General features: G+C 41.8%; 1 protein-coding gene across 12 annotated transcripts in view; it reads left to right on the plus strand.

Moving 5' to 3' along the window:
* FBLN2 (fibulin 2) overlaps positions 1-23,947 on the plus strand; it is a 266,919-nt gene that overhangs the window by 237,642 nt on the left and 5,330 nt on the right. For 11 of the 12 annotated variants that reach the window (XM_061618173.1, XM_061618171.1, XM_061618163.1 and 8 more), the window contains 7 exons: positions 1,590-1,727; positions 2,038-2,181; positions 7,725-7,853; positions 9,567-9,692; positions 13,270-13,386; positions 13,487-13,615; positions 19,599-19,722. In XM_061618173.1, the coding sequence (XP_061474157.1) occupies positions 1,590-1,727; positions 2,038-2,181; positions 7,725-7,853; positions 9,567-9,692; positions 13,270-13,386; positions 13,487-13,615; positions 19,599-19,722 (907 nt within the window). Of the gene's footprint in view, positions 1-1,589; positions 1,728-2,037; positions 2,182-7,724; positions 7,854-9,566; positions 9,693-13,269; positions 13,387-13,486; positions 13,616-19,598; positions 19,723-22,307; positions 22,524-23,947 lie in introns of those variants that run through there. The other variant, XM_061618175.1, reaches the window with a different exon arrangement.

Below are 23,947 nucleotides of genomic sequence, written 5' to 3' on the forward strand. Positions count from 1 at the left end.
CTGTCTAATCCCAGAAAAAATATTCTGTGATCTTAAAGTTCTGGCATTAGAGGATTCCGTGTTTTTAGTTTTTACTGTGTGCTATGCAGTTTTTTGCCGCCCTGGGCTCCTTCTGGGAGGAAGGGCGGGATATAAATTTAATAAATAAAATAAATAATACCTTCTTTAAGTTACTGCAAAACAAAAATAAAAACAATTCCCATATCAGAACATTTGTGTTTTTAACCATTTTTCTAAGTTCTGAAATTACAGTTTTAGAGATGATGATGATAATTTTGTTCATTTATTTATATATTTATTTAATTTAATTTATATACCGCCCTAAGCCCGAAGGCTCTCTGGGCGGTGTACAAAAAGATAAAAAAACAAGCAATGTATAAATACAATAAATACAATAAATCAAGAAAACAAAACAAACAAACAATAAAAGAACCAAACAACATCCAAAATACAAATAATGATGAAAATGCTATTAAAACACACTTTAAAACACTTTCATGTGTTTACTGGTGAGTGGGCAGGCTAGTAAGAATTTTGCTAGGCTAGTAACTTGTGTAAATGCATTTGCAAGGCTGTATTCACTCCCCCCCTTTGTTGCTTGAACTAGTCTTGCCTCACTCCAAATGTCAGGGCTTGTACATAGTAGAAAGACTTCCATGAGCAAGCCATTTGAATGAAAACATGGATACCCAGGAACAATTCCTTTAAAAATGCCCTGAGATATATGTCTCTGGTCAGCATCTGAATGGGAGACTAACTGGGAACCCTATACATTCTGCTTAGAGCAAGAAATTGATGTGATAAATAAATTCATTTTAAGCCTGAATTTTGGTAGAAGATTGGACATGCTGTGTGATATTTGTATATTTCTGGGGGTTGTAGCGTTGGTCAGGTCAACAATCATCTGGAGCTTTCCATTGTTATGATTTCTTCAGGAAATGGTTTGCAGTGTGACCTGCTAAGGGACATCTCTCCATACATAGGTTATAAAGCTATTTGGCCACATTTAATATGCTAGATAATTTCAAATCCACCATAATAAAAATTGTAAAGCAGGTGTCTAAGTGGTCCTCATATTAATGACAGCCTCTAGGCCTAAAATTTGGGCATCCCTATAATAAGCAATCCCTGATTACTTGCTGTCATTTCTGTGTGTTTGCATGAGGTGTTATATCAGGATCCATCTTTATTATTTTTAGATGCTCCATCCTTTTTTGTTGGCAGAAAGCCTTAGGAATGTAGATAACATTTGAAAGATTGTAACATATGACTCTGATACTTAACATCTGCCTTTGGTTTTCTTCATCCATGAATTTTGCTACAGATTGGAATTGCCACAGTATAAGCTGTGTAATTTTTTCTCTGCAGAGAATAAGTTGGGTTAGTTAATTAAAGAATACTGTAAATTATTTTACATTAAATTGTGGTGATGTACATTATTGTAGAATCCCATCATAGATTCACCCACTAAAAATGTTTTTGAGCTTATTTATATGTATGAACAAGCTGAAGACATTAGAGAACCTAAGACAAGAAAATTAGAAAAGCTATGGCTGGATTAATCTACTTTTATTTTTTATTGTTTTTAGACATTGATGAATGTGAAAGAGGAACACACAGCTGCAAGATAAACTTTGTATGTCAAAATACAAAAGGATCATTCTATTGTGAATCAAAGCAACGGTGCATAGATGGATTTTTACAAGATCCAGAGGGTAATTGTGTTGGTGAGTTCAATGATATAGTCCTAGAAGAATGAGCGCCAAATACTGTTATATTCCCCATCATTGTTCAAGTTTAATGGTCCTTCAAGTTTCACTATTTTTCCTCTCTAAAACTCATTTCCCTTTTTTAAAAAAAATAAAGATTAGATTTATGTAATGTTACATTTCTAAATGTTTGCTTAATAGAGCCCCATCAACTGGGAATTTGTTGAATAATAAATAAAACCAAATGAATAGGAAAGGAATGACAGCTGGAAGATGAGTCTCTGATTAATTTAATACCTGATAGCTTAATGTATATTCTCTTCCACAGATATTAATGAATGTACATCACTTACTGAGCCATGCAAGGCTGGATTCAACTGCATCAACACCGTTGGGTCTTACACATGTCAAAGGAACCTCTTAATGTGCAGCAGAGGGTATCATGCGAGCGAAGATGGAGCCAGATGTGTTGGTAAGACTCAGATTGAGCAACCTGGCTATTTGGCTGGATTTTACACATTCCTATTCTAATGATTAAACTCAAATAAGGTGGGGGTTTTAAAAAAAGTTTTCTGTACATATGCACATACCAAATTCCCATAAATACTTAGAAGCATTTATAATGCTGGAGATAACATCTTTAAATCTTTTTTCTAAGTTTAAACAGCAGTTCTTCAAACTGCAGAAGGCCTTGCTCTGAGAAAGGACCTCCTTGGTCCTTCCTCAGAACAAGGCAGGGAGGAGGTGGAGAGGGCAGTGAAGAGTTTCACCTTGCTGGGTGGGTGATGGTTGGTTGGTTGGTGATGCCAGGAGCAGCAAAAGAGCTGAGCATTAGTGAGTCGATTCACTGTACTCACTGTCTGTGGCAGTGGTCCCTTTTTGCCTTGTGTGCGGCCAGCATTGGCACCTTCTGGATATTAAAATTTTCCTCCCTCTACCCCTTTGTTTCCTGCTTTTTTCCTCCATTTCCCTTTTTTGCTACACAGCCCTGGCACCTGCACATTGCTGTTCAAGACACCTCTTTCTCCACTTCCAGGCAATGGACACTCCTAAGGATCTGTTGCCCATGTTGGTCATAGCTTAGTGGTGCCTCCTGCTTTCTGCCTTCGCCCAAATGGAACTCTTTTGGCATATTGTGAAAGTACAGAAATTAGAACTGTGGTATGCTATGTGAAAGCTTTGTGCCTCTGGGCATGTTAAATGATCCACCTCGGCTTGGAGTCTATAAATATTCTGGTGTGGTCTCTTTAAAAAAGGGAGGAGCATAAACAACAAACCCAGAAGATTTTTGTGATTCCAATTTCCTTTTTTCTCTTACAAGAGGCATCACTATGGATAATTGGCTTTCAGACTGAATTAACCATGTGGTAATAGAAATAGATCATCTGGGCAAGCCTCAGCAGCAGAACTGGGTCTGTGCAGTTGCTTCCCTTTGTTTAGAAAATTCATCTTCCCAATAATGTTCATTCTCTCTAATTCAGTAGATTGGTTAGCATCACCTTTCTCCTATATTTAATTGAAAAATACTGTAGCTATCATGAAATATGGTGCGCTTCTGACTGAATAATGTTCTGGACGTAATTAAAGCTGAATCCACTGGAACACACAATTTCACAGAAACTGATCAAAGGGTTGGGCCAATGAATTAATGGCAACTAAAGTTGCTAATTTGCAGATTTAAATCTGTATTAAAATTAACTTTTTACGCTTGCTGCGATGCCGTAAGGGAAGAAAAGAGACAGCACTTTAATGAAACATATTCTTCCTAATAATGCCGATTCATACATTGTTAGATTTATTCAAAAGAAGACTGATTACAAAATAGATAAAATAAGAAACATTTCTAACCATACTCAAGTTCACCTGTGAATTTCAACATTGCAGATGTTTATATAATTTATTTATTGTTTTCTATTTATCTTTCCATGCAAAATTAGATTAAACCTTTTCCATGGGCTTTGTGCAAGTTGATATATAGGTGTTGTGGCTAGTGCTGTGCCAAAAATATGTCCTGCATGTTTTTTGAACCATTATCCATCAATTAATGAAACAAGAAATTGCAGTTGACCATTATCAAAGGGGATAGAAAAGTTCAGTGAAATTCTTTTGGCTAGAGTGTTGCTGTTGTTGCTGTTGCACTTACCTTACATTTTGAGACTTTGAGTGTCCTTTCTTTCATTCTACAAACCATCTCTTTAGTGCCCTCCACTTTTCAACTTTCCTGGATGCACACATTTCCTGAAAAACCTCATGACATCCCAGGCTGGGCTTTTCTGTAAGTGCAGGAAGGCAGGGTAGCTGCCTGTTGTGTGTCTGACAGCTGTTCACTGATATTTTTAAAAAGTGAAGTCTTTTTGCTTGTATAGATTTTTTTTAAAAGGTAAAAGAAAGGACTTCCCTTCAAAATAAAATCAGTGAGTGGACTGATCTCAGGTGTTCGATAACCAGCCTCTCTGGCTTCCCACATGTCGATATAAACCGAGGGGGAGGCCTCATGAATGTAATGTCTCCCATGGAGCTTCTTCAAATTATGAAATACATGCAGACTTGGGTGGCTGCAGAGCATTAGAGAAATGTTTAATAGGAAGGAAGAAGGCTCCAGTCCAGCAGAACCCCATTCTCCCCTCTGTAATTAGAGTGAAAGACTCTTAAACCAACCTAGGCCCCTTTCACTGAAGGGGGCTTCACTCACCAGAGACAGGGGTAGCCACCCAGATGGAGCAGTAGCTCATAACAACATAAGAAGAGCCTGCTGGATCAGGCCAATGGCCCATCTAACCCAGCATCCTGTTCTCACAGTGGCCAACCAGATGCCCATGGGAAGCCCGCAAGCAGGACCTGAGCACAAGATCACTCTCCCCTCCTGTGGGTGCCAGCAACTGGTTTTCAGAAGCATATTACTTCTGACTATGGTGGCAGAGCACAGCCATCATGGCTGGTAGCCATTGGTAGCCTTATCCTCTATGGGTTTTGCTCTCTTTAAGGGTCAGACTGCATTTACTTGCTCCTGAAGCATCATCATTAGAGTCCGCTTCTATGATTCTACAGTCTGAACTTCACACCGAGAGATATCTTGGAGGTTACCAGCTTTGCTTGGACTTTATCTTATTGGAGCCTGACCTTTGTTTCGCTTGAGACTGCATTGCTGGAATCCCGCTTTTGCTTTGCTTGATGTTGCCTTGCTGAAACCTCAACTCATGTCTAGCGCACTAGTGCTTGGACTGGTAGGCCCATTCTGTCTGAGAATGCCACCTGGGGCAGAAGAGCAGGCTGTTCAATGGAATACAGAAGATACAATGTTGCCATACCTAACTCTGCTCTCGTCAACCTGGGGGCCGAGCTAGCTGAGCCAATATGCTTCTCACACTCAGACTCCATTGTAAGATAACATTTAATACATACAAGAGAATATAGTGGACAGATTTTGTCAGCCTTTAAACTAGAATAGCTGCCACTCTTCTACCACATGTTTATAACTGGAAAGGTAGATTCTCCAACTAAACCCCAAAGCAGGAATAACTGGACTGTTTCTGTTTACCCCTTTTTTATTGAATGTAGGAGACTTTCCAATCTCACTGTTCACTCTCTTAAATAGTATTATATCCAACTAACGTAATATCAAGTCGAGAAAGCTCACCGGTTGACGAAAGGGTTTGAACAACCCAGGGAAATGAACAGTCTTAAATATCAAAAAGGATGTGTTACTTTCATCAGAGAGCAACGGCAGCTTTCCTCTCACATCGTATAGCAAGTTCGATTCCAGACAGACACAATCCTCCTTGATGTCCAAGATGAGGGAAAGACACCTCTCTTAGGAGCAACTCTCCTCTCTCCCAAGTTTCCAGTATAGCTACTGACCTAATGTGTCAAGTGGTTTTGAGGAAACCCAGAATTATTTTGGCTACAATCCAAATGGAAGAAAGGCTTAGAGTTTAGTCATCATAATGCAAAGATGGCAGGTTGTCCAGAAGCAGATGATATTTGTTATCACTGCAGAGAATGGTCAAAAGGATGTGGAATCTAGACAATAATCTTAAAAGAAGGAAAACAAGATAGCTCAGTCTGACAGATCTCTAGTTGTAGAAAGCCTCACGGTATGAAAAAACAGTTGTTCTACAATCAAAGGAAATGCCAACAATAATATTATTCATCAGTGATTCTGTCTAAAATTTAATACTAATGGTTGCTTCTTAATTAATACATGATTGATGTCTGTCATTGAGAGTTGATATTTGGTGCTCTGGTTATGATTTCCGTATCTCCAACTACTGTATATTTGTATGCAGATACATATGTTTGTCCATTTTATAGGGAAGTTATGTGAGTGTTACTCCCCCTCACAATTACAGTTAGTGGTACATACCTACCGATAGAGTTAATGATACAGATACCTATAGTAGGATGGAGATCTAGCAGTCTGTAGATCCCATACATCATTTACAGAATCCTAGGAATGTAGAAAGCTGCCTTCTGGTGAGTCAGACCATTGCTACATCTAGCTCAGCATTGCCTACACTGACTGGCAGCGGCTCTCCAGGACTTCAGGCAGGATTCTTGGGACCTTCTGCATGCAAGGTGGATGCCCTATCACTGAGCTATGCCCCTTCCTCTAATGCGAGTGCAGGAAGATTACTATGGGTTGTATCCAAAGGGACTTTCTCTTTGTCTCCTCTCCTCACACACCACCAAATTTAGTCTGGAGAATCCCCCAACCTGCAAGAGGGTGCACCAGAGGGGGTGCTGCAGGGAGAGGGAGAGACTGGGGAAGTCTGCTGTGTGAGGAGAACAACAGCACTGAATACAACCCTATGTCCTTGGTGTGTGTCTTCTTCATTTATAAGCGGGGACAGAGATCATTGGGAGAAAGATTGTGATTTATTTTTATTTATTTATTACATTTCTATCCCACCTTTCCTCCCAACAGTTCAGGGTGGCATACTTGGTTCTCCGCATCTCAATTTCATCCTCATGGCAACCCTGTGAGGTAGGTTAGGCTGAGAGGCTGTGACTGACCCAAGGTCACCCAGCATTCTTCATGGCTGAGTGGGGATTTGAACCCTGGTCTCCCAGCTCCCAGTCCAGCACCCTAACTGCTGCACATACTGGCTCCCATTGATTAAGTCAAACTGTTATTTTCTAGCTTACTAAATTTCCCATCCATTGACAGAAAATCCTGTTTATTTATTTATTTATTTTATTTATTTATTTTATTTTATTTATATACCGCCCTAAGCCCAAAGGCTCTCTGGGCGGTGTACAAAAAGATAAAAAACAAGCAATATATAAATACAATAAATACAATAAATCAAGAAAACAAAACAAACAAACAATAAAAGAACCAAACAACATCCAAAAATACAAATAATGATGAAAATGCCATTAAAACACACTTTAAAATGCCTGGGAGTATAAAAAGGTTTTCACCTGGCGCCGAAAAGATAGTAGCGTTGGCGCCAGGCGCACCTCATCGGGCAGGCTCTTCCACAGTTCGGGGGCCACCACAGAAAAGGCCCTGGTTCTAGTCACCACCCTCCGAGCTTCTCGATGGGATGGCACTCGGAGGAGGGCCTTAGATGTTGAGCGCAGTGTCCAGGTAGGTTCATATTGGGAGATTGTTGTAATGAATCAGAGGATCACACGCAACCCAGGAGAATGTCAGTATAAATGTAGATGTTTTTACAATGTCAAGGACGCTCTTTTTTTTTAATGTGAAGTAATCTTTTTGTTTGGAACCATTCTATGGCCTTACCAGCTGCATTTTTATTATCATTTTAAAGCACTTTCCATGATAAACACAGGCCTGCATGAATTCAGCTTTAGGAAAAGGGGACTGCTGATCACTAATCACTTTCCCTGCAGTGTCAGGAAAAAGTTAACAGTGCTTCTGCTCCAGGTTAACTTTCATGATGTAAGCTTCTTCATTCAATACAGCTGCCTGCAAACTGTGATATTCAGAGAGTGACCATCGGCTTGGCCCACTGTGGAGAGAGTAATTGCTACCTTTTGCTTCTGTAGATGTTGATGAATGTCAGACTGGTGTACACCGCTGTGGCGAGGGACAGATTTGTCACAATCTACCTGGAGCATACCGCTGTGACTGCAAGATGGGGTATCAGTATGATTCATTCAGCAGAACATGCACTGGTATGTATAGCACAGGAGGAGATGATATTGCTGACTGATGAGACATGGACCTCAGGCCAGTGTGCAGTGGCTTTGTTTCCAACACAATTATTAATTCCACAGCACTAGTGCCGGCTGCATTCACAGTGATCAGTTTGCCTGTTCATCAGAAGCACTACTGAGAACATGTCCCAATTTGATTTCAAGTGTGGGCAGTTGATTGGAGTCCTCCTAATCCAGTTCTTATCCATAGGTTAAAAACTCTTCTGCTGCAAATATATCACAAAATATCACTGCAAGAAACGGAGAGTGAGAGGTTCAGTTTCCGATCCAGGTACTGTACTTCTGTTGGTGCAGATATGTGTCCTGGACCCTCCTTAGGTTGAATTCTATCCAATTTAATTCTCATTGAGAGGGAAATTATTGGCAGATAGATATGAAAACTTGTACAAGCTAGTCAGAGAAAAAATATCAGCTGAATACTCAAAATCTGGCGCATAGTCAGAGAAACAGGTAAATGTGCAAGATCTTTAAGGTTGGAGAACTGCCTGCAAAGTGATGTGGAGATCCTACCGTCTACCCCCTCTGCAACAAGCAAGGAACATTCTCTTGATCACAGAAGTGAAACTGACAAAGGGTTCGAAACAGGGATGTATGTCAAGCAATGGCAAAGGAACTCAGTCTTTGTGAATTCACGCTCTATATGTAATGCCTTGATCAACACCTCTTGGATTAATATATGAGCTTCAACTTAGCTATCCAGTAGAATTTTCTGTACTGAATGTTGTGATGGAGTTCTCTGCAGTTTAAAATGATCAAAATGCATTTAAATAACATTTTAAGACAAAATACACATTTAATTATTACATACATTTACTTTTATTAATATTTATACACATGTAATTGTTTAATTAAATACGTACTTTGAGAGGATTTTTGCTAAAGGGTAGCAGATTAATGCAAAAACCAAATGGCATTAGTGATGGGACTCTATTGTACTTGCTGAAGAGGAGGGGGTTGTTTGTTTAACCGCTGTTTATTGGAGCCCTATTCAGGGACTGCATAATCTGTCGTTAGTGTTATAGACAGCAATATTAAAATCCACAGGGTTGTATCCAATAAAGTCATCCCATTCATGCAAGGGCTTCCGCTTGAGCAGTGAAACATTCCCTCCCTTTCCTCCCCCCAAGCACCCTCCATATCTATTCTGGGTTTCCCCCCAACCCTCAGAGTAGATTTGGGGGGATGCATGGGGAGAGAAGATGGAGGAAGTTCCGTTGCACAAGCGGAAGTCCTTGAGTGAATGGGTGAATTTCAGTGGATATAACCCACAGGTAAAAGGTGTCCATGCATGAGCACACCCTCTTCTGTAATGTGCATCAATTTGCACAACTCTTCTTTTGGGAATTAAAAAAAAAAAAGTATGTGTAGAAATTGTTTAGTATAACAAGGTTATATGGGGTTGCTTTCCATGCACATCCAAGAACATAGAATCCAAATGTGGAAAACTGCAGAAATAAAGGGACTGCATGCTATTAAAAACAGTGCTCTGCCTCTTTCTATATTACATCATTTGTATTAATTTCAGTATAAAGCAAGGAAATATAAAAATTGAGATCAAAGTAATGTTAAAAAGCAGCCCTCAACATTTTTCCTATTCTCTCTCTCTCTCTCTCTCTCTCTCTCTCTCTCCCCCCCCCCTTTATGTTTATATTTACTGTGCATTTGAGGTAGATATAAATGAATGCTGGAATTATCCAGGGCGACTATGTCAACACTCATGTGAAAATACTCCTGGGTCCTATCATTGTTCCTGTTCATCTGGCTTTCGCTTGGCTTATGATGGGAAGCACTGTGAAGGTATTTGGCTACCATTTCTTTTGAAGGCACAACTATCAGAGCAACATGTGCAGGCAGGCTACTTTCAGGGATGCAATATGAGCATTCTTAGGCTTTGTGTGTACTAAGGCCACAAAGAAATCAATGGATTCACATGTGCTTAACTGTGGAAAATAAACTACTTTTGTCTGTGTTGGTGAGCAGATGACTGTGTGAACAAATACCGATTAACACCAAACTTTATATTGGATGGGAAGGTTAAGCAATTGGTTGTGTGAGAACATAGAAGTGAATGTAAAAAGAAATCCTTAAAACGGATCTGCCACCGAAGAATGAATGGAAAATGGAATAGCAAGAGGGTGTGATGGAACGGTGGGTGGAGTGAGGGGTAGATGGAGAGTGTATTTTGAGAAGGAAAGCTAAGAGGGAAAGTTAGACAGGGAGACAAAGAGTAAAATAGAGTACATGAGATCAGAGAGAGAAATGCATAAGTAACAAGCTGGTAGTTAGGATGATGTTTTGCCAGTGGGCAAATGTTCTTTTAAACAAGATCCAGGGAGGCAATGAAATTTAACACCTAATGTGCTAGTTAACAGTGTTTACTTGTAAAGAATAAATCAGCACTAAGAGAGCAGATACAATCTTAAAGTTGCTGGAAGACACCCCTCCAGCTGTTATCAGCAGTGGCTGAACTCCTGATCATCAATCACACACTCTCCCCCTGTCCTGCCTTGAAGTATGAATTGGAGTCTCATTAAAGCAAGGGGCTACTATTCCTTTTATACTGTTGGGCTATGTTGATAAAAGCAGAATCACACCACTTGGCCTTTATATAATAATAATAATAAATAATAAATTTTATTTATTAGTCGCCCATCTGTCCGAGTAAACGGATACTCTGGGCGACGTACAACAATCCAGTACAATATAAAATAATACATAATCAGCGAAAGCACAACATTAACATCAATTCAACTAAAACCATCAGTAATACCATAAAAACTAATCCCCCTCAGAAATCCCATAGGCCTGCCTGAATAGCCAGGTCTTTACGGCTCGGTGAAAACCCATCAGGGAGGGGGTATGACGGAGGTCAAAAGGAAGCGAGTTCCAGAGGGTGGGGGCCACGATCGAGAATGCCCTCTCTCTGGTCCGTACCAGCCTAGCTGTTTTCACCAGTGGGACCGAGAGAAGGTCTTGTGAGGCTGATCTCGTTAGGCGGCATAATTGGTGATACTGGAGGCGGTCCTTCAAGTAAACTGGGCCGAAACTTATGGGTTCCTTCACTTCAAAGGGGGTTGCTTAGCCAATTAAGATAAGCCACTGTGCCAGGCATGTGCACTGTGACTGTCTAGCAGCTGATCTATCACATGCAGATAAGCCCCTGTCAGCCCCCTCCTATGACAGTCTATTTCCTGCACAGTCTATGATTCCTGCACAGAGAACTATGAGCTGTAGCTATATCTACAGGATAATATTTATTGCACTTTGCACATGCTACATATAACAGCAGATTATTCAGGTCCTTACATAGGGCATTAAAGGGGCAATTGCTGGACTCCACCTGTCTCCTTGAAATACAATATTACGGTATGTATTTCCCAATTTAGATGGCTGTTAGAACAGGGAACACAGTAATGTCAGTAAATTAACTATAGGTGTTAAAACAATAATCTCAACAATTATCACCAATCTACTACCATAAAAGGTTAAAGCCATGCCTATTTAACATATATTTAAGCTCTGCCCTGGCCAGCAATGGCAGGGCATTGTGGAGTAGCATAGCCACCAGCACTTCCACAGCCCTTCTGCTCACACCGGCCAGGGCAGAATGTCCCAAGATGGCCCAGTGAAGAGGCCAGGATTAGGCCTGCTGCTATCATGTGGTGGTAACAGTGTCACCACAAGAGCCAATAGACCAGCCTTTCCCAACTAGTGGGCCACCAGATGTTGTTGGACCACAACTCCCATCAGCCTCAGCCAGCATTGCCAATGGTCAGGAAAGATGGGAATTGTGGTCTGTGATGTTCCTATATTAATGTATATATGGTAAGTGTTGTTGTTTAGAAGATACATGGTAAGTGGAGTGAAAGAGGGGGAGTGAATGGGCAGTAGAATGCGAGATGATTGGCTGAGTGTTTAAAATGGCTGAATGTATAAAAGGAAGAGTGAGAGTGGAATCTGGGGGGGGGAGAAGAGAAAGAGTGGATTGCTTGGTGGGGTTTGAGAGAGTTGTTTACCAGGAGGGAGGTGGAGTTCGGATTAGTATTGAGTAAAACCATATGCTTATGTGCCTTAAGAAGAAATCTTGTTAATCTTGTTAGCTTTGTTATCTGTAATAAATACTTAATTTGGTTTACCAAAGGCCTGATCCTTGGCTGGGGTTTCACAGACCAGAAGGGAGGGTAAGGTAATGACCAAGGCTGAAGGGGAACTGTAACAAATGGTGGCAGCGGTGAAGAGAATAACAATACCAGTATTCAGAGTCTCTGGGAATACTAGTATTGGGACGTTACTGGTGGTTGCCTAGCAGGGGGATCTGTTGAGATCTGTGCTAGAGCGGATAGGTAAATCATAAGAGAGTGCGGTCCGGACTGGTGGAGTCCCTGGTGGTGCCTAGAGACAGGCAGTAACCACGAGCAGGTAGGAACCTGACAGGGAGAGCCAGGGAAGGACGCATCACATGGTCAAACAACATCTGGTGGCCCACTAGTTGGGAAATGCTGCAATAGACCATGTGCCAGCCCACCCATGTCCTAAAACACCATGTGTTTTTTTTTAACCTGGCTACCACTGGCTGGGATGCTGCCAATGGTAGCTTCCATCTGCCCACCATTTGGGTGGGCCTATTGGAGTGATCCTTGTTGGTGGGGTTCCCTGCTGATGGTGGAACTCCTCTGCCCCACCCAAACTATCTCCAGCACAGTGCATCTGTGTGTGTGTGTGTGTCTGTGTGTGTTTATATGTGTGTGTGGATTGCTTTGGCCTTGTCACTGACTGTAATTTTTGCATCTCATTGCTATTCATCTCCCACTTTACAGTGTTCTCCTTTATATACTTGCCAACTAAAAAAATCACTTTATGCATCTGATGAAGTGGGTTGAGGCCACAAAAGCTTATGCCATAATAACATTCTTAGTCTTTAAGGTGCCACAAGAGTTTTTTTATTGCTTTTGCTGCAAGAGACTTAACACAACTACCTCTCTGGAAATGTGAATTCCAAAGCAACAAGCTTGAATTTGATAATCAGTAGCTGAAGTAACTAAAGGGTATGGTCTGAGGCACATGAGGCAACCACCTTGCTGAATCTAAGCAGGTCTGGGTCTGATCAGTGCCTGGATGGGAGACCACCTGGGAAGTATGCTACCTTGGATTCCATGATGAAATAAAGGTGGGGTATAAATGTAATAAATAAAACATCAGCCAGTTAATCAAATATATCTCTATGCTTCAAGACACAAGACATTTCGGAGCACTGAGGATATTCAGTGAATGTCTGTAATGGGACTTTCCCCACATTTCTGTTAATATTATACTGGATGATGACAGAGTATGGCAGTTGAACTGATTAAATGTGATTTCTCTACTTATTATACAGATGTCAATGAATGTGATAACAATCCATGCAGTCAAGAATGTGCTAATATTTATGGTTCCTATCAGTGTTACTGCAGGCAAGGCTATCAATTAGCAGAAGATGGCCATTCTTGCAAAGGTATGTTCTGAACTTCCCCATGGCATTATTGTTGCACGTTCCTGGTGGAGAACAACTCTGTTGTCTTCTATAAATTGTTCTCTCACTTTTTTCTTTTCAGATATTGATGAATGTGCACAAAGTGCAGGTATTCTGTGCACTTTCCGCTGCATCAATGTGCCTGGAAGTTATCAGTGTGCGTGTCCCGATCAAGGATATACAATGGCAACAAATAGAAGGACTTGTCGAGGTAAGGATAAGACTAAAGTGCTTCAGATCCTAAAGGTTCTACCCAGGGCCGGCCTTAGGATAAATAGTGTCCTGGATGAGAAGTGCCTTCGGCACCCCCCTCATGGTCAGCTTTGCAGGGCCACTCAGGATTTATAGGGTCTGGTATAGGTGTGATGTTGGAGGCCCTGCTGCTTCTCCCTACAAGGACCCATTTATATGTGTACAAAGCTGGGGGCTTCATGTGAGAGTGACTGCATGCACGAATTACATGTGAGAATTCTCACCTGCAGGTCTTTCTTGCCCTGGGATCAAGCAGAATTATAGATGTGCTTCATTTTTTCTTGCATGGGGATAAGGGAATAGGGATTGGGTTGTGATTTTCCTGAGTACCTCCTCCAAATTCCAAAGCCCTTCTAGCAGAGCTTATTTCTGCTTCCTGGGGCTCAGTCTCATGTGTCTTCTAGTTCTGGCCTGCTGCTGGCCTCCTCCACTACTCAGGAGTTCTCTCTCAAGACCTGGCCTCACACCACTCCTGTGCCTTTTCCTGTGATAACTGGCCACATAACATTACTCTCCAGTGGCACCTTGCCTGGAAATCTTAGGTGGCAATCAGTCACTCCTTGAACTCTTTCTCCAGTGGGCCTGGAGTTCTTTTTGTGACAAGAACAGGCCACCTACTCTACCACAGAATCCCTCCTTTCCTATTTCTTCTCTCCTTACAACAAACTCTGTAACTGAGACCATTTGGCTAATCATAAGCCTGCCTGACCAATCTTATCTCTATTGCTGCCCAGACATGAAGAAAGATTTTACCTTACCATGATTGGTTTAGACTACTTGCAGCTGGGTTGCAGGCCTAGCTAATAAGCAGGCCCTTCCCTTCCAGTCTCCCAAGGGTACATTGTACAGCCAGCTTAAGTCTCAAATTAGCACCTATTCTATTTCATACACAACTATGTAGGATATTTACTACATCATAGCTGAGGTGAGATCCTATTATGTCATAATTATGTGTTGAGATTCAGTGTCATCTTACACTCCAATATACCATTTCCTCTTTTATGAAAACTATAGACAAAATGCCAACAATTCTGATGAACAATGTGGCAGGGTCATGGCAGGGGCCAATTGTGTGCACAGGAACTGAGGCAGGGGCCCCCTTGCTTTGTTGGGACCTGCGGTAAATTGCCCCAGTTGCCTCCCTCCCCAGCAGCTGGGCTGCTTTGCAGTGTCACCAAGTTGTATGGCGTGTGCAGGGTTGCAAAACATAGCATGCTACTCTGAGGCTTTTCCCCAGCAATGCCTATGAAAAAGTTCCAGAGCAAACTACTTCTTGTTTGCTATTCTGGTTTCAGTGCACTCCTGCTCCAGTTCTAGGATCTCAATGAAGTCTCTGTCATGTGGTGTGGGTGCCTCTCAAAGGATGACTTTGAGAGTTGTAGGCCTATATTCTTTAGTATGTTCAGTGCACACACAAAATGACTCCTGCTGCAAGCTGCCCACCCTGAATTCCAACACTCCCTCCTCAGCTATTACAGGTTTTACTGTTAATATTTTTGTAGTAGTTCCAACTTTTTGGTAAGCATTCTTTATTTCAGAATATCTATTATTTTTATCTTTAAAAATAATAAAGAAAAGTTATAAATAAAAATGATATCTAGCTGATCTTTTACAGCTTATGGCATTAGTTTGATTATGTATATAGTGCTTGTACTGTTTATAGTATTTGAAGTACTAAATGGTTGGTAACGCCTCAGAGTAACCTAGCGCAAATGACATCAAAGTGGAAATTGAGAAAGAAACATACTTTAAAGCTAACTGAAGGAAGATCATTTTTTAAAAACAAGGTTACAGACACTACTTTTTTGCCAGCCTAGCTCACTGCAGACAGTACATTTAAAAAATACAGCCACGGAGCTCAGCTCGGCGATCCCCCTCAGCTCAGTGCTCCAGGTAACCACCCAGTTTGCCCACCCTCAGCTGGCCCTGGCTCTAACATCACTTCAAACATCCTTATCACACTATTTGCTGTTATTTGTGATTACAATAATAATCACAATTAGTCCAATTATTATAGAGGCAGGACTAGAAAAATATCTGGAAAGGAAAGAGAGGCTTTCATGGAGCAAGCTCTGTTTATTGTGTATGGCTTGTTAGGGGCAAAAATGGCTCCCATCATAAGTCTTTACCCACTGGGGATTGCTTGGTGAAAGGTAATGTTGGACATGTGTCCCTCCTTCTGTTGCACTGCTTGTGATACTATAGTGGATCCAATCAAGACCAAATTAGCCATTCAGTGAAGTAAGGACTAGTTCACACGTGCAGAGTAATCATTCATTTAATGTAGTATCAAGAGATGACTTGCACATATGTCAGCCATCCTAGATTACTCATTACAGACAGGGCTTTCATATTGCCCAGTGTCAACTACAAAGTAAATCTATGCAATGGAGATAGTTTCCCACATTTGGCTGAAATGTATCAACTGGTGTGATGAGTGTGTCCCTGCCTGGTGTTTCTTTAAAAATATCCTGTAAGCTGTATCATACAACCAGGGCTGGCCCCAGACTTCAGGGGCCCTTGCCACAGTGCCCTCAACCCCCATCACAAACTGATATGAAAATAGGGAAAACTGAACATGGAAAAATGAGAAACTGAACAAAATTGGAATCAACAGATCCATACCTAGAAAGGGATGTACCAAATGCAAAATGGAAATTATTTCTGCTGGAAGAACCCTTATCCATAACCAAATGCCCTTTTTGTAAAAAGATTGAATTAGCAGAATTAATCTTGTTTCAGAGTTAATAGTAAAGTAATCTTGAATTACAGGAATTTATACAACTGATAAGAAAATACCAGAGGTAACTGAGTCCTGTTAGTTGCCTAGACACATACCACTGGCACTATTCTCATATCACAGAAGTGATATCTTTGGCTATGTAAATAATACTCTCATATGCATAAATCAACTGTCTGAAACAAAGACCAGCATTTTTGCTTGATTCTCTGAATACAAGTTGATAACAATGGTAGCATATCAATGCTACTGCAGTTACTGCATCAAAATTGTTATATGAGGTCTGAAACATTTTTGACTATGGTACAAGAAGAAATTAGCCTAGCTGAGGAACCTTGGATGGATTATTAGCCCAGTCAGTCACCTAGATGACAAACTTTCTCTATTTTTGGAGGTAAACTAAGATCGAAACCATTCTGCCTCTTGAAGCCCATTTGAATAGGTACATCCAATGGCTGTGAGCCCGGATTATATAGTTGATTCTCAGATTTTTGGAAAATACTGGCCATGCGATTCATAAATGTTAGGTTTAAACATTAAACCCAATTGTGGACTCTGGAGATCTTAGCCATGGAAGGGTGATGTCACTCCAACACCATAGGGAGAATGTAGATGGAAATATTTTTGTATCAGGGACATCTTAGTCTGAGATACACATTTTTTTATCCTTCCTTCCATTTCATTCATTGCCTTTTTACAGCTTAGTGAATTCAAGCTGATCTGTTTGAACTGGCATGCTAGAGTTTTATGTTATGGATCATTGTTTTTAAAGCTGTGTGGTAAGTTTCAGACATCCGAGATGGAGAAGTAAATCTTTCTGCAACATCAGGTGCCATATGGAAACAATTTAACCTTTTCACCTAGTTTGAAGAAACAGTGAGGAGGGGCTTGATTTACTTTAATTCTCTTTGACTTCCTATTTAATGTTTTTTCTTTGGACTTTTAAACCAAGCCACACTCCATGCAAGAGCAATTCTTGACCCTCAGGGAATCCTATGGTATTTCTTTAGGAGCCTGTCTCCTGTATGACAACTGGCAAATTTCACCACAGTATTGTGCCACATGATTTGTCTGTTAACATTTATTTTATTTGCAAACCTCTGGATGCTGTCTAGACATTTGAGAGTTTTCTGTGTGGCTACAATCTTCAGCCAGTTTTTTCTTTTCCCTCCTTGAACTAGATCCATCGCATCTGGTATTCCATATCTTCGGAACCGCGACTTAACATTCTGTCATCTTATTGTTTAAGAATTGTTCTTGTGCTCAGCAACAAAAGACATCTTTTGTTCCGATCCTAAGCACATTATGTGGAAATAGACTCCTCTGAGTGCAATGGAACTATAGGAGGGTCCATATATGCAATGTTTTAAGCATAATGCTCCCAGCCATGTGGAAAACTGTATTTGCAAAAGAACATTCTGTTGCTATTTTCAGCAACATCCGTCCAAACAAGATGCTAGTGAAACTCAAGTCTGCATGTGTGAATCTACCCTTTTATCTTCCTAAGTGAATGGAAAAATATGGATTTTGGTTCTCTTTTTGCATCGTCATTGGGGAGTATACAGGTCTGGCACTACTAAATATTAACTTAAAAATAAGTAGCAGAGTGGATACTTATTGACCAATAGACAAATGCTACCGTATACCATTTTCATAGCTTTGCTGAGGGACAAGCAACAAGGGTGGAGCTCTGCTTGAGGATTCCCCAGAAGAATCAGCTGGCCAAACTGGCCACTGTTGGTCTGATCCAACCAGGTTTTTCTCATATTCTTATTACAAATCATATGAAAGTATAGCGTAAGGAGTGTCATCCTTGAGGCTAGTGGAGAGGCTTGCATCGCTTCTCCATCACATAACTGTAGTACTGTCAAGGCTGAATGTATATGAATCAGGGCTAGGACCCTAAGGGTGCAACCCAACTTGCATTTATGCCGGGCTGGGGGGAGTTGGATGCAGTGGATCTCCAGCTGAGCCAGCTGGGTCCCTGCTCAGCCAGGCTGTGCTGGCATAAATCCCCCAGCCAGGGCTCAGCCAGCTCAGCCAAGACTGGTGTAAGTGAAGCTGGCGTAAGTTCCCCAAAAGGGGCATTTCAGGAGCATGTCATGGAGGGGCCAAGGTAAGGGGACTTAGGCCATATCCAACTCATGTTTGGAGTGCTCCTGCAGGTCCTAATTCAGGCAAAAGTTACAGTGGGGAAAAGGCCAGTTTAAGAAAATAAATACAATAGAGGTCAGTGGAGAGCTTACTCCCCAGTAGGGGCATTTGGGAGAGCAGGCTTTTACTCTATGGTCCCTGTGCGCACCTCCTGGCTGAGCCGGTGTTCAGCCAGCCTGGAGGTTCCTGAGTGGCAATTGGATGTGATGGTACTTTACGGCAGCTTCTTTTGCTCCAGCACCACTTACGGCAGCTGCCTCTGAGTTGGATTGCTGTGCCCAGCTCCAGTTCTGTGCATGCTTACATGGGAGAAAGCCTTACTGAACTCAGTAGGACTTAAACCACTATGAACATACATAGGGCCCAGGTACATGAGTCAACATTTATGCAGTGTTATGCCCACTTACTTGGAATAAGAAATGGGTGAGAATTCCGCTAAATTTGAAGTTGACACCGGATTCCCAACAGTTCGCAAATTCACTGTCTCTGGTGTACTGATCCTGAATGTTACGAGCTTCCACCAGCTTCTTCCAACACTGGATTTTTTAATCCAAAAATCTACATCCAATATAATGATATTGCACCTTTGTATTGCTAATGTGAAACTGACCAGCCTGCACTCTGCTTTGCTAATGTGTGCTCTGCTATGGGGAAACTTACTGGCAATGTCTGTCTGGGATTTCAGACACTGATCTCTCCCAGCCCCTCCTGGAGAGGCCGGGAATTGAACCTGGGCTGGGACTTTCTGCACACAAAACAAATGCTCTACTATTGAACTACAGGCCTTTCCTTAAACTGATTCAGAAAGAGACAGGCAGCTTAAACTTAAAACTTTGTTATATTAAGGCAAAATTAATGCATTCTTCACTTCTGTTAGCGGAAATGTAGCATGACAATAGTTCCCATACTTACCCATGGTCTGTTCATGTAGGCAATATTTCTTCAATTGCTTGGGAATAAACCTGGATCTCGTGATTGGGAAGAAGGATGCAACTACACTGTACTGTCAATGTGTTATATAATCTTTCCTTATGTGCTTCATTCCCAGATATTGATGAGTGTGCAATGGGAACCCACAATTGTTCATCAGCTGAGTCTTGTTACAATATTCAGGGAAGCTTCAGGTGTCTTTTGGTCGAGTGTCCACCAAACTACAGAAAAGTGTCTGATATGTAAGTCCAGTGAATCACAGATAATGTTCTCCTCAATAAGTGTATTTTGGGGTCTTTGTTGAATCCCTACTGCCCCTGTTTGAGTCTCTCATTTTTTATGAGCAATCTTTTCCACTATTGCCAATACTTGGTTAACATAGGAAGCTGCCTTATACTGAGTCAGACTGTTGGTCCATCTAGCTCAGTATTGTCTACACAGACTGGCAGCAGCTCTCCAGGGTTTCGGGCAGGATCTTATCGAAGTACTATCTGGAGATGCTGGGGACTGAACCTCTGCAGATGCTCTACCACTGGGCTATGACACTTGATTTTCTTTCTTCTTTTTTTCATATCTTCTATTATTTTCAGTTCTCTCCTCTTGTGCGATTGAGACAATGACTTGAACAGCATTTCCCTGAATCTCAGCTTGTCATGTCATCTGGAGTAAAGATCATGGTTTATAACAAACCCTGGTTAGTTTAACAAGTCAGTTTTGTAACATGGTTTGAAGCTGGCTTGTTTTGAAACTGACTGAAGTTTGTTATAAACCATGATCCCTGGTCAAGGTGTCATGACAAGCTGGGATTCAGGGAAAGCAAACAGAAGCACTGCCAAAGTCCTCCACCCAGCCACGCAGGAGGAGCAGAGGGAGGAGGGAGTGCAAGAGTCCAAGGTTTGTTCAGGCTTGTTCCAGCTTGTGCATGTCACACTAAACCATCATTTAGCATGACATACAAATACAGCCAATGAATATGACAGAGGAGAGCTTTGAGTTTCAGTCTCCCAAACCCAGATCTGATTATTGTCTACTGGACAACAGTAGTTCCCACAGAGCAGATTAAAATAAAATGCTTTATCCATCAAATCATATTGTGAACTGCCTATAGAAAAAAAATGAAGGAATGTTTGTGTTTCACGTTCTTTTTTTTTTAATCTGACTGGAGAATGCCTTTGTTTTACTTTCTTTGGATGCTGTACTGCAATCACACTGAGCAGAACGTCTTAAAGTAGCTGTGACTAAACTTTTCCAAGGATTTATTTGAGGGTATTATAAAAGAAAAAGAAAAAGTCCTAGCTAATGTTAATGGGACCACTTTGGATCATATATATATAGCTAGGACTCAGGCAAAACAAGGACTTTTGTTCATTTGTCTCAAGCACTTTGAACCCCATAAAAACACTGTACCTTGAGGCAGTTTTTCAGGAAGAACTGCAAACCATGAATGTATATCCGCATCCAAAGTGAGGATAGGAAGCATATCTGATTGTCTGTGTAGCATTGTAATAATTACTAGAGCTGTGCACACTCATCCCTATCCACCTCTTGGCCCAATCTGTGGGCCCCAAGGAGGGGCAATGAGCCCTGTCCCAAAGATGGGACCACCCACTCCACCTCGGATCCATCTCCAAAGTTATTCAGGGGTGGGGCTGTGGATTTTTAAAATTAAAAATGCAGTTGGGAGGGGGGAGAAGGAAATGCTATGTCTCCTTCTCCCCTCCCCTCACCCCCCCCAGACTGAAAGCAGGCAGGCACAACCAATGCAGGATGGAATCGTTTTGCTTACCAGCTAGTAAGCAGGATAATTCATCATGAGCGTTGCCAGTTACTGATGCTTTGCGAGCAGCTTCTCTGCATGCAGGAAGCCTCCCACAAACAAGCAGTGACCAGAGATAAATCTTTCCTCTTACCAGCTGATTAGCAAAAGGATTGACTACTGCAGGGTGGTGCTCCTTTACAAGAGGCTTCCCTCTACACTCACGAAGGGGATTTGGTGCATGGAGTTTGGTGAGGCCTGGCAGGAAGGAGGAGAGAGGTACATCTAACCTTCATCTCTATGCCTGCCTTTTCTTCCTGTCCTACCCCCCACCCCCTGATAGTCCTGGATCACTCAGGGCCGCTGTACCCGACCCATAGAGATCTGGGACTATCTCAGCCTGACTCGGCTGAATACAGAGCACAGGCCTAGTAATTATTACCCATTTATTCATCACACAATGGTGGTTGAGATGACTCCACAGGCATGAAAGAGTGAGCAACGGGGTTTGGGGACCATGCCAGCTAGCCTCACGAATTGCATGCTAATGGATGCATGTAGTGCTCCTCCATGTGAGGAGGCACTCTGATTGGGCCAAGGGCCCTACCCTCTTGTGGAGGACCTTGATGCATATATATCAGTATATGTGTAGAGTCTCAACACACACCAGCTGAACATGTGGATTGCAGAGGGACATGGCCACAGTGCCCATCTGTGTCAGGCCTTGCCTATGCAGTCTCAGAATCCCCCATCTGCATTCTTTCTATCAGTTTTTGGGGGGGGATCTCTGAACCCTCCTCTAACCAAATCTAATTGCCTGTCTAACATTCTGACACCAACACATTGGCTAGACAATTCCAGAGAAACTGAGATTATAGTCCAGCAATGGCTCCCCCCCCCAAAAAAAAATGACAATGAAGCAGCTAACAAAAATCAGAAATCAGATGCAGAAAGATACCAATTTGGGAGCTGGGTGGATATTTTGGATCCCCTGAAAGTCATCTGTTGTACCAAAATGTTTTCCTACTAATATTTGGTCCTGACCAAATTTAATTTTAATAATTGTTACAGTGTGTGGAATTCTGAATATGGAGTCTAAAGGACATGACAATGCAAAAGAAGGAAGAACTGATGACTTTAAAAAAGGATCCCAGGGCCTCCCTTCAAAATGAAACTCACCATTAACTGCACAAATAAGATAACAAAAATACTTTGTACTAGACCAGTTTCTTTAATTGCAAAGATACAGATCCATGGTACAGGACCTGCTTTGCTGGTATTATTTATTTGTTATTTATGTAAAACTCTATCCTCCAAAATAATAAAAAGTGGCTTACAATAATAACTATACAAACAATAAAACCACATCCATAAAATGCATTAAACAGTCGTAGTGCAGTGCGTCCCAGACTATGCCCACGATGCCTGGTTGTACCCAAGCATAGAATGCCCAGCCGAAAGATAGCCACACAGACACAGACCGTTAAAGTTAAGAGTCTTTTACTGGATGAGTAAACAGACATGAAATGCTTTCCTCACTTCTCCTAACAAAACTACTTCCCCCACACTCAAGCGGTTTCGCTTTCAAGGTTTTAAGCCTTTCCAGCACTGTACAGCTGCATCTTCGTCCTTGGACAGCCTGTACAGTTTTAACCTGTTATTAGAGTTTTTCCCAGTCCTCTGTCTTTGTGGAAAAACACCAGACATGTGTGTCTGAGCAGCCTACATAAACAACCATCAGAAAATACCAACATGAATCCCAAGAGGTGTCCAGAACACTGTCTAGTCTGTTGTGTTGGATGAGTTTCAGTTAGTAGGGCTTGAGGACATGGACAAGATGCTTGGTTTGGTCTGGGCAACCACTTATGCTGCTGATCCTTGCCTCTCATTGCTGATAAAAACTAGCAAGGAGGAGACAGCCACTTGGGACTGGGAGGTGATTAATGCCTCCTTGAGAGAGGGTGTGGTCCCTACCTGCCTAAAGGAGGCAGTGGTAAGACCACTCTTTAGGAAGCCCTCCCTGGATTCAGAAAATCTAAGTAACTACCAACCAGTTCCCTTTTGGGGCAAGGTCCTTGAATCACAGGTCACAGGCCACATCCAGGCTCTCTTGGATGAAACTGATTTTCTAGATCAATTGGGGTTTAGGCTCTGTTTCGGCACAGAAACTGCCTTGGTCGGCCTGTATGATGATCTCTGTCAGGAGAGAGATCAGGGGAGTGTATGCCCATTAATCCTCCTTGACTTTTCAGCAGCTTTCGATATCATTGACTACGGTATTCTTCTGGAACGACTATCTGAGTTGGGGGTGGTTGGCACTGCTGCATGGTGGTTTCAGTCCTACTTGGCTGGTTGTTTTCAGAGGGTGGTACTTGGGAATTATTGTTTGACCCCGTGGAGCCTCAGTGAGTCTGATCTATGATTCTGCAGGGTTCAATTTATACCCCATGCTTTATCCTCCAACATGAAACCTCTGAGTGTAGTCATCCCGAGTTTTGGAGTTTGTTGTTAGCAATATGCTGATGACACACAGCTCTACTTTTCCTTTTCATCTGCAGGTGTGGTAGCACATGTGCTAGATTGATGCCTTGCCTCAGTAATGGACTGGTTGAGAGTCAGTAAACTGAAGCTTAATCCAGACAAGATTGAGGCACTATTAGTGAGTGGTTCCCTAGACCGGATGGGTGGGTCATGGCCTGCTCTGGATGAGG

The sequence above is a fragment of the Rhineura floridana genome, chromosome 3 (assembly GCF_030035675.1).
Source record: "Rhineura floridana isolate rRhiFlo1 chromosome 3, rRhiFlo1.hap2, whole genome shotgun sequence".
NCBI lineage: Eukaryota > Metazoa > Chordata > Lepidosauria > Squamata > Rhineuridae > Rhineura > Rhineura floridana.